Source organism: Hemitrygon akajei, chromosome 4 (genome assembly GCF_048418815.1).
Source record: "Hemitrygon akajei chromosome 4, sHemAka1.3, whole genome shotgun sequence".
Taxonomy (NCBI): Eukaryota; Metazoa; Chordata; class Chondrichthyes; order Myliobatiformes; family Dasyatidae; genus Hemitrygon; species Hemitrygon akajei.
Window position 1 is genome coordinate 56,473,129 of NC_133127.1, and position 16,274 is coordinate 56,489,402.

A 16,274-nucleotide genomic window follows, 5' to 3' on the forward strand; every position below is an offset into this window, starting at 1 on the left:
ACATTACGGAGAGGAGACATTAGACTAGGTGCTAAACATTAGCTGGCTAAACTGTGAGATTAAAGTTTCAACACCTTTTTCTCTGGCTTGGCATTTTTGAAAATGTTAGTAATGTCCAGGCTCAGTAGATGCAAACTGTTTGCCAACAACTCCGTCTACGGATGTCATTAACATTCAACATCTATTCCTTGTCACTAAAATGTTTGCCCTCATCTGCCACATTGATAGGGAATGTCAATTTTAAAAATGCAAGTATTGGTCCATGGCATAAAAAAGGTTATGGATCCCTGCCCTAAACTGTGCTTCTAAACTCTTAGTTTCCACACTAAATTCTGAAGAATTCCCTACTGCTCTTCAGAAAACATTGCAAACTAAGATATTTTTCTATCTTATTACATAATTTTTTCTTGAAATTTTATAACTAATTTTGATTTATCAGTATGTCATTATGTTGAATTATTTTAATTGTGTATAAAGTTTCATTAGTTGAGACTGACATTCAGAAAATGTACAGTATGATAATGGATTGAGTAGATATCATATATCAACACAGATGAAGCAAGGCACATGGCACAGTTCATAGGTTCTTTCAATGGAGAGATATTATTGTTCACAGCTGATATTATTCAACAGCACTGCATGAAGCTCTAATGAAAATATGAATACAAGACATCACAATTTCATGCTGTAATACCTTGTTCAAATTGTCAAATGACATCAGTCATAAAAAGATCAGTTTTTAAAAAATTTCTTGGGAGCTCTTTAAAACCAGTTACAGCACCTGGGGCCAGCATAAAGATACTTTTCTGCAGGAACTGTGTACACATAAAGAATGCCCTAAATAGCAAAGTACACATTTAGGCAAAGGTAAAGGATGCAGTGGCTGACATTAGATTTTATTTGAAAACCTGATCCTCACTCTCATGGACAAACATTTTTACCAATTTTATATTTAAATAAAAAGCATCACTTGGATATAGACAAGCAACAGGTTCAAGAGATTTTTTTTCAAGCAAATGTCAAAGTTAGTTCTTAAAATAGCTTCAAGTTGAAGCTCCAGTGGGTTTATTTTTGATATTCAATACAATCTCCTCAATCTTTAATAGTTTTTATTCAGTTCTTTCTCCAAGAAGTTAGTGTTAGTGATCATGAGTCTGTCCAATGAAGCAGGGAGTCAAGAAGAGTACCAGAACACAATGAATTTTCACACATCCATTACATTTTGACAAGGTTAACCAATTCACTTAAACTGTATTGTGCTTTATGATTCAGGGCCAATTTTCTCAATGAACATCTCCAAAACTCAATGATATTTCAGAATCTTTAATAAAGGATAAGAATAAAGACAAAGTACTTGTGCCTTCTGCATCACAACACTCATTATCCTCCGTTCCCAATCCATCACTCCCCCCACCCTCCCCAACCTAACACTGTCCACTTTTAAGCATGTCATTTCAGGTTATTGAGAAATTTAGTAAAATATAAAAACACATCAAGTCTTGTGGCTTTTCAATGCTGAACTATGGACATAAGAATTAAATAGTGTTTAAATTGTAATGACTTCCATTATTTTATCTTTCCGTCTGGTTAACCATAACACAAAAACTGGTATTGTCAGCACACAACAGGTTCAATAGAGGCACTATCAGCTGATACTTTATCCTTCTGCTTTATTTCAAGCATCTGCAAAATGAAAAAGTAACAATACTGTCCTTTCTGCCCTCAGACTCAATACAGAGATCAATGGTTATATCAGGGATATTCCAAATAATGATGTGCTCCATTTCTGAAGTCTGTACAAATATCTAACATTCCACCTAATATCTTTGAAGGCCATCTAAAAATTTATAACTGGTCACAAAAAATTCAACTTAAACAGTTTCTAAAAATTGCAGCTTTGTCTCGATTTATCTAATGATTCGTTCAATGGTTCTGTTTGATCAGAGTACAAATAGATTTTCAGCTGTTTGAAGAATTATTAACGTAAGGATTTTTGTTTCAAAATTCTGAAGATATTTTTTGAAATAAAATTGCATAACCTTGGATTTCTCCCCCAAATGCTGTGCTGAATTATGGACAATTTTCATATTTGGCAGTATGACACTGACAAAGAGTTTTGGAATCAGCTGTAAAATTATTTACGTTCAATGAAATATTCATAAATTTTCACCTCAACTGCAACTTCAAAACAATGTTCCTTGTACTGTCAGATTTTAACTTAAATGCCTTTGAATCAGACTGCCAAATTACTATCATTTATGCCAAATCTGACAGCAATTGTTATTTTTTGGTTCATATTTTCAGTGTGCAAATAAGCAAACCTACTTTGCTTCCAACAATTCTCAGCAATCTGAAAGGAAAGATGGATCATTTCCCAAATATTCAAGCTAATTGGCAAGAGAATACTATTGGAATCCATTTGTCCTTAGAAAAGCAAAAACTGCAGATGCTAGAAGTTTGAAATAATAACAAAATGCTGGAAACATAGGCAGCACCTACAGAGATTAAAGTAGAGAACTATTCTGCTGAATCAACCTGAAATTTTAATTATGCTTCTTTCTACAGATGCTGCCTGACCAGCTATACATTTCCACCATATTCTGTTGCAAATTATCTAACAAACAAAACAAATTTTTTTAAAATTGCCATAAATTTGGCTAGCAATCTATTAAATTGGATTGTGGGCAGACTGACACAACAAAGACTGTTTTTTAAAAATCTTTCAGGTTCCAGCTCAAACTATTTACTGATACTTGGCCATATGAATCCACCAAAAAGACCAAAAATGTATCAGGAATTAAATGGTAATTAGATCCTGTTTGTGTCTTTGTCTATTAATTTGGAGATGTTAGGTGAAAAAGATTTCAACCGGTAAATTCTCTAAGAAGCCTGAAGCATTGGCTGGAGAAGAGGTGTAACTGTGTTGATGGTAGTCACACCTGCCCCTTTGAAGTGCTCAGCTCACCCCCAGTGACAGACAAAAATCAATTCTGACTGACAAGTGATACATATTAATGAGAAATCACACTCCACAATTCCACTAAGATGAATTCAACCTTGTGAAGATCATTGGCAGAAAGGTCAGAAAAAAAGGCCGGTTTATAATTACGCCAAGGTATTTATAAACCTAGTGCATCTCAGAGTTCACTTTATCCTGAAATATGTAGAGATTGTTTGTCGCGGCCACTGCTATTATGTTCTCTGTTGGGTGCCAGGCCATGTGCAGGATCTTCTTGTTAAAGTCTAAACTGTCAACACTAATTTCATCTTTTCTCCTCTTGCCTCCCGTGCAGACTCTGCGTGGTTTAAGCACTGCCCGTGGTTTACTGTTCTCTCTGGAAGCTTCCAGCGTGACGTCTCGTTTTGTGTTCCGGTCAAACATCCTGAAGAAGTTATTGTAGGCACCAGTCATAATAACACTGTGGAGAAACAGGCATTAAAGCTTTAGTCCAGTGTATTTAGTTAATTAATATGATCAGATAAACAGGACAACATCTAGTTTGAATTGTATCAATGAATGCACATGCTTCAGAGTAAATTTTTTAGCAAATGGATTTTCAAACAATATTTCCTTCAATGTGTACAGTTTCATTGTGTACGTATCTATTCCTCATATAGTTGCACTGTGCTCCAAAATGTAAAATATCAGCTTCACCTTATGGTACCTTTAGTGAGTTTAGTGTCCTCAACAAAATATGCTTAAATATATTTGGATTACTAAATGCCACTGAAAGTGTTCAAACACAGTTTCTAGGATGTTAGAAATCATCTAGGTCACAACTTCTAGTATTTTTCCCCGCCGTTTGAGAGGTGACAGTCACTAAGCTTCACAGGTCGGATGACACACCTTTCTGATAGCTACCAGTGATATCCAGGTTCAGGCTGCAGGATGGCTTCCACTTAATTTCTACCACCATAAAATGTTATTCTTCTCACCATAATTTTCCTTTTGAGGTTCAAGTTTATTTTTCAAAGTGTGTGAATGGCAGTATCTGTACTAAAAATACAGTCCTAACAAAAAGTCCAGTTCCAAGAGACCCACTACAATCTTTAAACAGTTTGATATTGCATTACAGCAGAGCAAATATCTTTTCCATTCAGTCATACGCCATCTATAACAGAGCAAATATTTCTTCCATTCAGTCATAAGAATCTGAAATAAAAGTTTGAGACCCAGACAAATGCATATAATTAGAGAGGGTTTTACAAAAAACACAGCTGATTTCATCCTAAATGCCAGAGTGTACAATTAGAAATCATTGAGTCATGATCAGAAGGTGGAACCTTTTCTTGATTTGCATCTCCAAAGTGTACAAGAATTCAGTAAAATCCACCAAGATCCACTGTCTCAGCACAGAATGTCTCATAGGCTGCCCTTGCACATGACATAAGCAATCAATTATATAGCCATGCCAATCTGGACAATACTTTTGAATTGTCTCATTTGAAGTTTAAGCTCATGTGCTAATAAAATTTAATCCTTTGCAGTTGAGTTACAATGACCATCACAATGAGCCAACATAACTGCAGCCACAATAAATAAGTCTAACTGATGACCATGACAAACAAATATTGTACTGCAACTTAACTCATGCCTTCAGGAATGATATGGGTCCAGCCAATTCAGCTAACCCAATAAACCAGAGCTACATACACAATGAAGGATCTCAGCATGAAACACTGACCGTTTACTCCTCTCCACGGAAGCTGCCTGACCTGCAAAGTTCCTCCAACATTTTTTGTGTTTTGCTCTGGATTTCCAGCATCTGCAGAATCTCTTGTCTTTTATGAATCCAATGAATGATTTTGCTTACTCAAAAAGAAAGTATCTGGAAATACTTTCGAGTTCATTGACAAGGAAGATGATTCCAATGCATTTTTAAACGACCTACATTCATTCTTTTTTGCTTCGAAATTCTCGGCTGAAGATGACTCATACAGTACATGCAGTTCCAATATTTGCCTGTTCAAATTAGTTATCTTCAACGGTACATAAATTCTGGAATTTAATGAGTTGATTTCTGAAAGGTGTCTTTTCTGGAACAAATGCATCTATCATCATATAAACTGTCAGTAACAGACTTTACCACCTGCTATGCAAAGCTTAATGCAACATCTGTTCAAATGGTCAAATCAAAGGGAAGCTTTAATCTTATTCAATCTGTCAATCAAAATTCCATCTTAAAACTTCCTTCTCCACTTCTGTGGTGAGAGCGCCAATAGAAATATCAAACCAATTTTGCCTTTCTGTGTTAAAATTGTTTACTTTTCATTAATTTGCAGTTGCAGCCATTGATTGAACACCCAAGATCATCTGAACCCAGTTTTCAGAAAGAATCAGTGTGATTGCTGAGCGTTCGGACTGATGGAGTGCCCGTTATTCATGGCTCCTTAGATAGTTCACTTGAACCCCAAGTGAGAATTAGTAACACCAGCCACAATTCGTCTTTGCTGGCGTACACAGATGACTTTATGAAAAACACAGTGGTCAGCAGGAGAAAAGGATGAACTGCTTTAAGTTCCTCGGTGTCAACATCTCCAAGGTTCTGGCCTGGGCCCAACACATTGAAACAATTACAAAGGCAATCAATGCTATACTTCATTAGTAATTTGAGCAGGTTGCTATGACAACAAAATCTCTAGCAAATTTCAACATAGTGGAGAGCATTCTGACCTTTGCATCAGACTGCTTCAGAGCCTCCAATGCACAGGATTACAAGATGCTATAGAATTGTAGACTGTCAGCTCCAATGGAACAACCCTCCCAAGTATCAAGGACATCTTCAAGAGGTGGTACCTCAAAAAGCACTATCGTTAAGGGCCCTCACTACCTGGAACATGCCCTCTTCTTGTAACTTTTTGTTAGAGGGGACGTACAGGAGCCTGAAGACTTACTCCACGATTCAGGAAGAGCTTCTTTCCCCGTCATCATATTTCTGAGCACTCCACATGCCTGTGAGCTCGTCTTTTTTTGCACTATTTACAATTAGTAATCTTATGGCGTTGCACTCCACTGCTGCCACAAAAGAACACATTTCACATCAGATAAAAGTGAAAGTAAAGCTGATTCTGAAATGATCTGAGCCATTGCACAACAGCCACAGAGCTACTCTCCACTAAACCTACTGATACTCCAAAGCGGACTTCATCTGCAGAATTTCAGATGGTGACAAAAGGGCAAACGCAAGTGAGATTTAGCAGTTAGTTGAGTGGTGCCACAGCAACAATCTTGCACTCAGCGTAAGCAAGACTGAAGAGCTGTTTGTGGACTTCAGGAAGGGTAAGATGAGGGAACACAAACCAATCCTAAGAGAGATCAGAAGTCGAGGGAGTGACCAATTTCAAGATCCTGGGTGTCAGGATCTCTGAGGACTTAACCTGGACGCAACACACTGATGCAACTATAAAGGCGGCAAGACAGTGGCCTTCTTAGGAGTTTGAGGAGATTTGGTTTGTTAACTGAAACACTTGAAAACATCTGCAGATGTACCATGGAGAGCATTCTGACAGGCTATAATCACTATCTGATTTGTTTTGGGGGGAAGGTTACCGCACAAGATTAAAATCAGTTGCAGGAACTTGTAAGATTGGTCAGCCTATCATGGTACCAGCTTCTGTAGCATCCAAGACATCTTCAAGGAATGGTGTCTTGGGAAGACTGCATCCATCAAGAGCATCGGTGTTTATCACAGCAGGCTGTAATCCAGCCAGATAATATACTTTTCACTGCACAGTATAGAGGTTTGTCAAAGTTTTAGATGTCACACTAAATACTTACAGACTCCTAAGTAGAGGCACTGTTGTGCTTTCTTCGTAATTATACTTACATGCTGGGCCCACGACAGGTCATCCAAAATAATAACACCAAAGCATTTAAAGTTGTTGACCCTCTCTACCTTCAATCATCCAATAAGGACTGGTTCATGGACCTTTGGTTTCCTTCTCCTGAAGTCAAAAAATCAGTTCCTTGGTCTTACTGACATTGAGTAAGAGGTTGTTGTTATGGCACCACTCAGCCAGATATTTAATCTGCCTTCTATATGCTAATTCAGTCTATGAAAAAGGTGTCATTAGCAATCTTGAATATGACATCGAAGCTATGCTTAGCCACACACTCAAGTGTAGAGTGAGTAGAGCAGGGACTAAGCACAGAACATTGTGGTGCATCTGTGCTGATAGAGATTGTGGAAATGCTTGCCAATCAGAAGTGACTGGGGACTGCAAGTGAGGAAACCGGGGATCCAATTGTACAAAAATCTCACTGAACAGCATCCTTGAAAGAGATGCAAATCCTTTTTTATTACTTCTGCAGAACTGTCTCCAAATCATTCAAAATAATTAAAAAGCATCACATATTTCTCCAGAAATTTAAAAACGAAATATATCATGTCTATTTAATTTGGAAGCTATGCACAATCTGCATATTTCAGGGAAAGAAATAAACAAAGGTAGGTATTTTTGTTAAACTCATTGGCATTGCACACGAATGTTTGTGTCACTATTAGTTTGAGTTAAGGGATTTAAAAGTACTCTGTATATCTCTGCATACTGCAACTTGATAATCTGAACTCCGAGATGATGGGTCAGATTTCCTGGACCACGGTGGAACATCAGCACTTGCCACTAACCACAAAGACTTTGTGGTGTGGATTTACACTTTCCTAACGTGCTGCACTTCAGTACCATCTAAAGAGGACTTGTGGCTAATTCAATTAAAATAATCTCATAATAATTACGTTAATTTGCAACTTTTTTAAAAATCAGAAATTTTTTGATCACATGGATAATAGCTGAAAATTAATTTTCATAACAAAAAAGCAGAATTTTCAAATATTTTGAAAGAATAACACTCAGATTAAAATTGGATTTAAAAGGCAGAATGTGCTTTTATTAGCAATTTAGAAGCACCATATCAATGTTTTATTTTTAACCTATCTCAATTGTTACTTCATGCTCAAAGCTAAAGTGAGAACTGAATGCAAAATTAATCCAATTTCACTTTCAATGGTACATTAGTTTGCTTAAAAGGAATAAATGAATAGTCACTTTTATCAACCGTAGAGTCCAGGGCCCACTTTTACATAGACTAAGGGGCTGTACTATGCTGAAGTAACACACATAAAATGCTGGAGGAACTCAGCAGATCAAGCAGCATCAATGGAAAGGAAGAAGATGGCGTTTTGGGCTGAGACCCTTCAATTGGACTGGAGAGAATGGAGAAAGAAACTACTATAAGAAGGCGGAGGGAGCTGAATATGTTGAAGTACTGTGCCTAAAGTCTGAATCCATTGATTGCACCTCAGATGAGCTGCGACATATTGTCTTGATGAGCAGAAAATTCTACGCATCAGGTACTTTACAAAGATTTCGTAGTACCCCAGAGGCTCAAGGCTGATGCATGAACTATTTTGGTCACTGCAATGAGAAAGAGATAATTGCACCAGAGAAGGTGCACAGGAGATTTGAGGTGGCTTTGCCAGGACTGGAAAAGTTTAGCTGTAAGGAAAGATTAGGTAAGCTCAGGTTGTTTCCTTTGAAACAAGGGAAATTGAGGAGTGACTTAGATGAGGGGCATAAAATCATAAAGGCTCCAGATTAAGTATATAGGAAAGGCCATTTTCCTCATTAATAGAGGCGTCATGTCAAAACCAAGAGACTTAAATTTTAATTTGAAGAATTGAAGAATGGTAGAGGTCTAGAATTCATTGTCTGAAAAAGTGGTAGCGGCTGACACCCTCATCACAGTTATAAAGAGCTTGAATGTGTACTTGAAGATAATATGGTTTGTGTGGGAAAGGGCCTAGTACCAGAATGTCAGAATAGGAATTAGCTTTAACATCACAAGCATATGTCATGAAATTTGTTAACTTTGCAGCAGCAGAACAATGCAAAACATGATAAATATAGGAAAAAACTGAATTATAGTGTATATATATATAAATGCATCAAATAGTTAAATAAGTAGAGCAAAAACATTAAAAAGTAGTGAGGTAATATTCATGGGTTCAATGTCCATTTAGAAATGTGATGGCAGAGGGGAAGAAGCTGTTCCTGTATCATTGAGTGTGTGCTCCAGGCTTCTGTACCTCCTTCCTGATGTAAGTGTGAAGAGGGCATGTCCTGGGTGGTGGGGATCCTTGATGATGGACACCACCTTTTTGAGGCATCGCACCATAAACATATGTTGGATACTATGGAGGTTAGTACCCATGACTGAGGTCCCTATAGCTTCCTTCAATCTTGTGCAGTAGCACCCCTTCCACAACCATACCAGACGATGATGCAGCCAGTCAGAATGACCTCCACAGTATCTTTGTAGAAGTTAGAGTATTTTAAGTGACATTCCAAATCTCCTCAAACTCCGAATGAAATGTAGCCTCTGTCGTCTTCTTTATAGCTACGTCAATGTATTGCGTCCAGGTCAAGTCCTCAGAGATACTGACACTCAGGAACTTGAACCTGCTTACTCTTGCTCCCTTTTATAAGGATTGGTACAGGATCTAGTTTATTGTCATTCAACCGTATACATCTACACCATCAAATAAGACACTGTTCCTCTGGACCCAGGTGCACAACACAGTACATATAACTCACACATACAACACAAAATAATATTACCATAAATGTGACATACTGTTTGATACAAGTTTAAAGTAAAATAGTATAATGCTACTGGCTCTTCATACATGATGAAAACTGGGTGGTGGCGGGGAGTTCAGTAGTCTTAGGGCCTATGGGAAGAAGCTATTTCCCATCTTAACTGTTCTTGTCTTCCTGCCTGCTGGTAGGGGATCGAAGAGATTGTTGGACCGGTGTGAGGGATCACGGGCAATGCTAAGAATCCTGCATATGCAGCACTTCTGATAAATATCTCCAATGTATGGAAAAGAGACCCTGATCCCCTCAGCAGTCCTCACTATTTAATTGGGGCTCACTTGCCTCAATATCCTCAGGAAGTGGAGATACTGGTGTGCATTTTTGACCAAAGAGGTGGTATTGAGGATCCAGGTGGGAGCTTTCTTTGTGTGAACCCTTAGAAACTTGGTGCTCCAAACTCTCTCCACGGAGGAACCGTTTATGTACAGTGGTCAACCTGCACCTTCCTAAAGTCCACAATCATTTCTTTGGTCTCGTTTATGTTGAGGTTCAAGTTGTTATGCTCACACCATTCTACCAGTCGCTCTACCTCCTCTCTGGACACCGTCTGATCATCAGTGTAGACGAAGCCAACTGCTGTTGTGTCATCAGCGAACTTGGATCGCTGTATGAACTGGATTTGGTATGAACTGGATCTAGCAGTGCAGTCATGCGTCAGCAGCGTGAATGGCAGTGTGTTCAGCACGCGATGCTGGGGAGCACTGTGCTCAGACAGCTAGAAATGTTTTTGCCAATACAGACTAACTATGGCCTTTCGGTCAAAAACTCTAGGATCTAGTTACAGAGAGAAGTGCTGAGACCTAATGAGGATAGTTCACCCACCATATTCTTGAGTATAATTGTATTGAATGCAGAGCTGAATTTCAATAAACATCATGCTGGCGTACAAGGTACCATTTTCCAGGTGGAACAAGATGGAGCGGAGGGTAGAGGCTATGGCATCAAAGGACTGATTTGACCAATAAGTGAACTGGAAAGAGTCCAGTGTAGCAGGATGATGGGATTTGATGCGATCCATAACCACTCGCTCAAAGCACTTCATTATTGTTGAGGTCAGTACATTGGAAAGTAGTCATTGAGGCAGGTTACTGTTGCCTTCTCGGGCATCAGGATGATGATGGCCGCCTTGAAGGCTGAGGGGATGCGGCTGAACAGATTTTTTTTTTGCATTATGGAATTACTATAATTCTATTTCAGATTCTGTATGGGTAGTCCAGGGAGGGATCACCTCTTATGAGGGTCATGCCCACTCGGGGCCAACTCACTAACCTTTGATCCCCACTGGACACTCAGCTCTCACCTGCGTCTCCAAGTAGCTGTTCATATGCGACAGTAGCCACACCTCAGTATATCACTTCAACAGGCAGGCTAAACCAGGCAAGGGTAGCCCGTGGGCCTCATACTCCATTGAGACAGGAACATTCCTGTTCCTGCACGGAAAATCTGCTCCAGCGGACTGGGAGAATGGGATCAGCACTGAAATCCAACAGCCAGGGAGGTGGTTCTGCGGTGTTTTGTGAAGAGCACAGAAGTATTTGTAGTCATCCACTGCAGCCAAAGATAACCCCAGTTGTGATGACTATTTACCACTGAACTCAGAATTCCAAGATCAAAAGAATGAACTGTCCCAGTACAATAGCTTTTCCACTTCCCTGCACAGATTTCTTCACGCAGTTCACATCATGAACTGCACAGATACAACTGCCATCATATAATAGACAACACATCAGGGGCATCAAAGATGTACTCAACAAGGTGCCAAAGCCTTGCAACTCCATGTATCTTTCTATTGACTTGACAATTTCTAGCAAGGCAATTACAGAGCATGAAACCAGCAGACATGATCCTGGTGTTGCATCTTAAGCCTGTTTGGAAAAACATCCAGAGGATCAAAGGGATTCATGAATAGTAGCCAAAATGCATATTAAGTTAGGGTCAGTTGTAAATTAGTCAAGTGTAGGACTATTCATGCTTAACTAAATCTGAAAACATTGTAATAGGACTTCAGAGATTGGGAGCAGAGAAATTCGCTGCAGTAAAGAATGGATTGTGCAAGAGCAACAGAATGTAAGATATAGTCTAGGCTGCCATGAAACAGACACAAGTCTGCATAAGGATAATACATCTGCTGTGAATCAAGCATACGTTTTCGATAACCTTACTGAATTTCATGAAAGACTGATGCTTGTAACCAAACTATTAAAAGAATATCAGCTTCTCTGTAGGCTCTGGTCTGCCAGTTGGTAAGATGTTGATTAAGCACAGGTTTCTGTAATTATTAACACAAGAGTTCAACACTTCACCTGTGAATCTGTTGGGCAACACATCACCTGCAAATCTTTTGGGGTAGCCTACTGTTTCCAGTGCTCCAGATGCAACCTCCTCTACATTGGTGAGACCTGACACAGTTGGGAACTACTTACCATTCCTAATGTAGGACTCTTGTGACATGCAGAGCCAGAGCCGGTTCAGTACATGGGCAGTCTCAGTCAGGGTGGCCAAGTGGAGGGGGGGGGGGGGGGGGGTGAGAAAAATCAAACATCCTGCTGATGCTGAAAATCTGATAGAACAACAGAAAATCCTGGAGAAACTTAGTGGGTCAGGCAGTTACGGTGAAAGTGAAACAGTTACTGTTTCCAGTTTGTGATCCTTTGTCAAAGGCCAGAAATACAGTGTTGTTCTTTTCAAAATCTTACCTGATCTGCTGAGTTTTTCTACTATTTTCCATTACTGTAACATGATTAAGTGGCAGTTGTCAACAAGTCTCAGAGCAGGTTCAATTTTGAAAGTACATTTTTAAAAAATAATTAGAGAAACAAATTCAAATTTTGTTTGGGATTTTCCTGATCTTGGATTTCCACTGGGGCTATTGAAGACGTCAGAGTTCCCTTTCATTACCAAGGTGAACATCCACTCTACAGTGGAACATAGGGGCTCTTGAATTCAGTGAAACACCAGAGCTACAGACCTGTCTGAGCCATTCCACGCACATTCAAACTTGTCAAAGATGCAATCATTCTCGTAAAGAGAACAAAGCTTGCTCCGGAGGTAATCATGAACCTGTTGTAAAAAAATTAACCATAATTAGCAATTGAAAGAATACCATGGTAACATGAAATTACTGTTATTAGCAACATAATAGAAATAGAAGATCTTAAACCAATTACAGTTAGCAAAATTGAAAGGATAATCAATACATTCCTTCTTGTGAAATACAGCACTGCCAAAATTAGAATCTGAATAACTGAATTCTTCATTTGCCTGTCATAGCTTTTTATTAGGTAATCCTTTCTGCACAAAGTATACAATTATTATTTGCTGAAAATCTAACTGCATTCCTAGGATATAAAAATATGGCATTATATCTATGTACATATCAGGTATTGCAATGGTGAATGACAATTCGATGCAAGAAATTATGACAATCATTCAACCATAGACCAGTCAGCCTCCCCCGAATGCAGAACGTAATGAAAAGACCAACCATGAACATATTTGAGATATAATCCACCTTGTGACAATGAATGCATGCTACTTATTATTTTCATTACTTCAAATCATGTTCATGAGATACTTTGCAGACTCTTCTAGTAATTGTAAAATTTTATAGACTGAACCTTTCAGTGTGTTAGGCTGAAAAATGATCAGTAAATATGTGTGACATAGTACCAATTTTAAGCTGTGAATGTATGCTAAATAAACTACAGACAATGCTGATAGGCTAAAAACAAACTTCTAGAATAGGGGCAACAAAAAAGATGAGAACCCAGAAATAATCTTAAAATGAAGCAGTAAGTAGTTAACAAAAGGTAAAATATAATTTCAGAATGTAATAAGACTATAGACCATAAGACATAGGAGCAGAATTAGGCCATTTGGCCCATAGAATCTGCTCTGCCATTCCATCATGGCTGATCCTTTCTTCCCCTCCTTAACCCCATTTCTTGGCCTTCTCCCCATAACGTTTGATGCCATGTCCAATCAAGAACCTATCAATTTCTGCCATAAATACATCTAACAAGCTGGTCTCCGCAGCTGCCTGTGGTAACAAATTCACCAGCCTCTGGCTAAAGATATTTCTCCACATCTCTGTTTTAAATGGATGTGCCTCTATCCTGAAGCTGTGCTCTCTTGTCCTGGTCACCCCCACCATGGGAAACATCCTTATCACATCTACTCTCTCTATGCCTTTCAACATTTGAAAGGTTTCAATCAGATCCTCCCCCCACCATCCTTCTAGATTTCAGTGAGTACAGACCCAGAGCCAAACGTTCCTCATATGATAATCCTTTCATTTCGGGACTCTCTCCAATGCTAGCACATCTCTTCTAAGATGAGGAACCCAAAACTCTTCACAATACTCAAGTTGCAACTCAGCAGTGCAGTGCCTTATAAAGCCTCAGCATCACATCCCGCTCTTATATTCTAGATGTCTTGAAATGAATGCTAACATTGCATTTGCCTTCCTCACCACCAACTCCACGTGCAAGTTAACCTTCAGGGTGTTCTGCAGAAGGACTCCCAAGTCCCTTTGCATCTCAGATTTTGGGATTTTTCACCCCATTTAGAAAATTGTCTGCACATTTATTTCCACTACCAAAGTGCACGACCACGCATTTTCCAACATTATATTTTATTTGCCACTTTCTTGCCCATTCTCCTAATCTGTCTAAGTCCTTCTGCATCCTACCTGTTTCCTGAACACTACCTGCCCCTCCACCAATCTTCATATCATCTGTAAACTTGGCAACTAAACCATCAATTCCAACATCTAAATCATTTATATACAGTATAAAAAGAAGCGGTCCCAACACTGACCCCTGTGGAACACCACTAGTCACTGGCAGCTAACCAGACAAGGATCCTTTTATTCCCACTTGCTGCCTTTTACCAATCAGCCAATGCTCTAACCATGCCAGTAACTTTCCTGTAATACCATGGGCTCTTAACTTGGTAAGCAGCTTCATGTGTGGCAGAAGCCTTCTGAAAGTCCAAATATACAACATCCACTGCATCCCTTTTATCTATCCAACCTGTAATCTCCTCAAATTCCAACAGGTTCATCAGGCAAGATTTTCCCTCAAGAAAACCATGCCGACTTTGTCCTATCTTGTCCTGTGTCCCCAAGTACTCCATCACCTCATGTTTAATAATTGACTTCAACATCTTCCCAATGACTGAGGTCAGGTGAACAGGTCTATGATTTCCTTTCTGCTGCCTTCCTCTTTTCTTAAAGTGTGGAGTGACATTTGCAATTTTACAGTCCTCTGGCACCACGCCAGAGTCCAATGATTTGTGAAAGATCATTTCTAAAGCTGCCACAATCTCAGACACTACCTCTTTCAGAACCTGAGGGTGCAGTTCCTCTGGTCCGGTGATTTATGTATCCTTAGGTCTTTCAGCTTTTTGAGCACCTTCTCCCTTGTCATAGTAACTACACTCACTTCTCTCCCCTCACACCCTTCAACATCTGGCACACTGCTAGTGTCTTCCACAGAGAAGACTGATGCAAACCACACACTTAGCTCACCTGCCATCTACTTGGCCCCTGTTATTATTTCTCCAGCCTCATTTTCTACCAGTCCTAAATCCACTCTCATCTCTTATTTTTTTTTACCTACTTGAAAAAGCTTTTACTATCCACTTTGATATTGCTTGCTTTCATTTTTCATCTTTTCCTTTCTAATGATTCTTTTGGCTGCTCTCTGTAGGTTTTTAAAAGCTTTCCAATCCTCTTTCTTCTCACTAATTTTTGCTTTGCTGTATGTACTCTTTAGTTTTTACATTAGCTGGTAATGAATGGGATACGCATCTTTTCACAGTCAGATTCAAAACCACCATAATCTTTTCTTGAAGCCCTTCAAATGTCATGTATTGACAGCCATATTACAACGTGGATCAACAGTTTCAAATCAATTCCTTCGAAAAAATATGAACATTGAATACAAGCAAGGAAAATAATTTCATTGGATGTAGACAATGCACAAGAGATGATTAGCCTCCTGAGTTCAGTCAGTAGCTTGTCAATAGACACCTACTGGTCTTATAAGCTGCTGGTACCAAAAAATCCTGATAATGTAATTTTGCTGTAAATTAAATGCTCCACTTCATTTTACAGACAACAAATGTAATAAACTGTCTGTGAACTCTGGAACATGAAATTGTATGACTTTATAACTGCCACTGGAGCAGTGGCGCACTGGAGACTTTGAGTCTTTTTACTGTGCCATGGTCTGCTCTTTATCAGATTACGGTACTGCTTTGCACTATTGTAACTAAATGTTATAATTATGTGATTTTTGTCAGTCTTTTATCAATTACGGTATTGTCTGCACTGTTGCAACTAAATGTTATCTATAACTATGTGGTTTTGTGTAGGTTTTTGGTTTGTTGGGTGGTAGTGCTGGTCTCTTGACTTGGTGTGTCTGGGTAGTCTTGTTTTGTCTGGTGGGATTGGAGCTCCTTTCTGGGGAACGCGCTAAGATGGTAGCGTGATATTAATACGCAGCAGCCTCTCCAGACTCTGGATTGGGGATTGCCAAACGTTATGTGGATTTTCTTGTGTAGTCTGTTTTGTCGTGTGCTTTTTTTGTGATATCATTCCGGAGAATGTTGTC

General features: G+C 39.0%; 1 protein-coding gene across 5 annotated transcripts in view; it reads right to left on the bottom strand.

Moving 5' to 3' along the window:
• Positions 1-877: 877 nt before the first annotated feature.
• Positions 878-16,274, bottom strand: part of LOC140726374 (serine/threonine-protein phosphatase 2A 55 kDa regulatory subunit B gamma isoform) — a 276,820-nt gene continuing 261,423 nt past the window's right edge. For all 5 annotated transcript variants that reach the window (XM_073042665.1, XM_073042661.1, XM_073042663.1 and 2 more), the window contains 2 exons: positions 12,626-12,717; positions 878-3,419 (listed from right to left, as the gene is read on the bottom strand). In XM_073042665.1, coding sequence (XP_072898766.1) covers positions 3,128-3,419; positions 12,626-12,717 — 384 coding nt within the window. In that variant the 3' untranslated portion in view covers positions 878-3,127. The remainder of the gene's footprint in view (positions 3,420-12,625; positions 12,718-16,274) is intronic.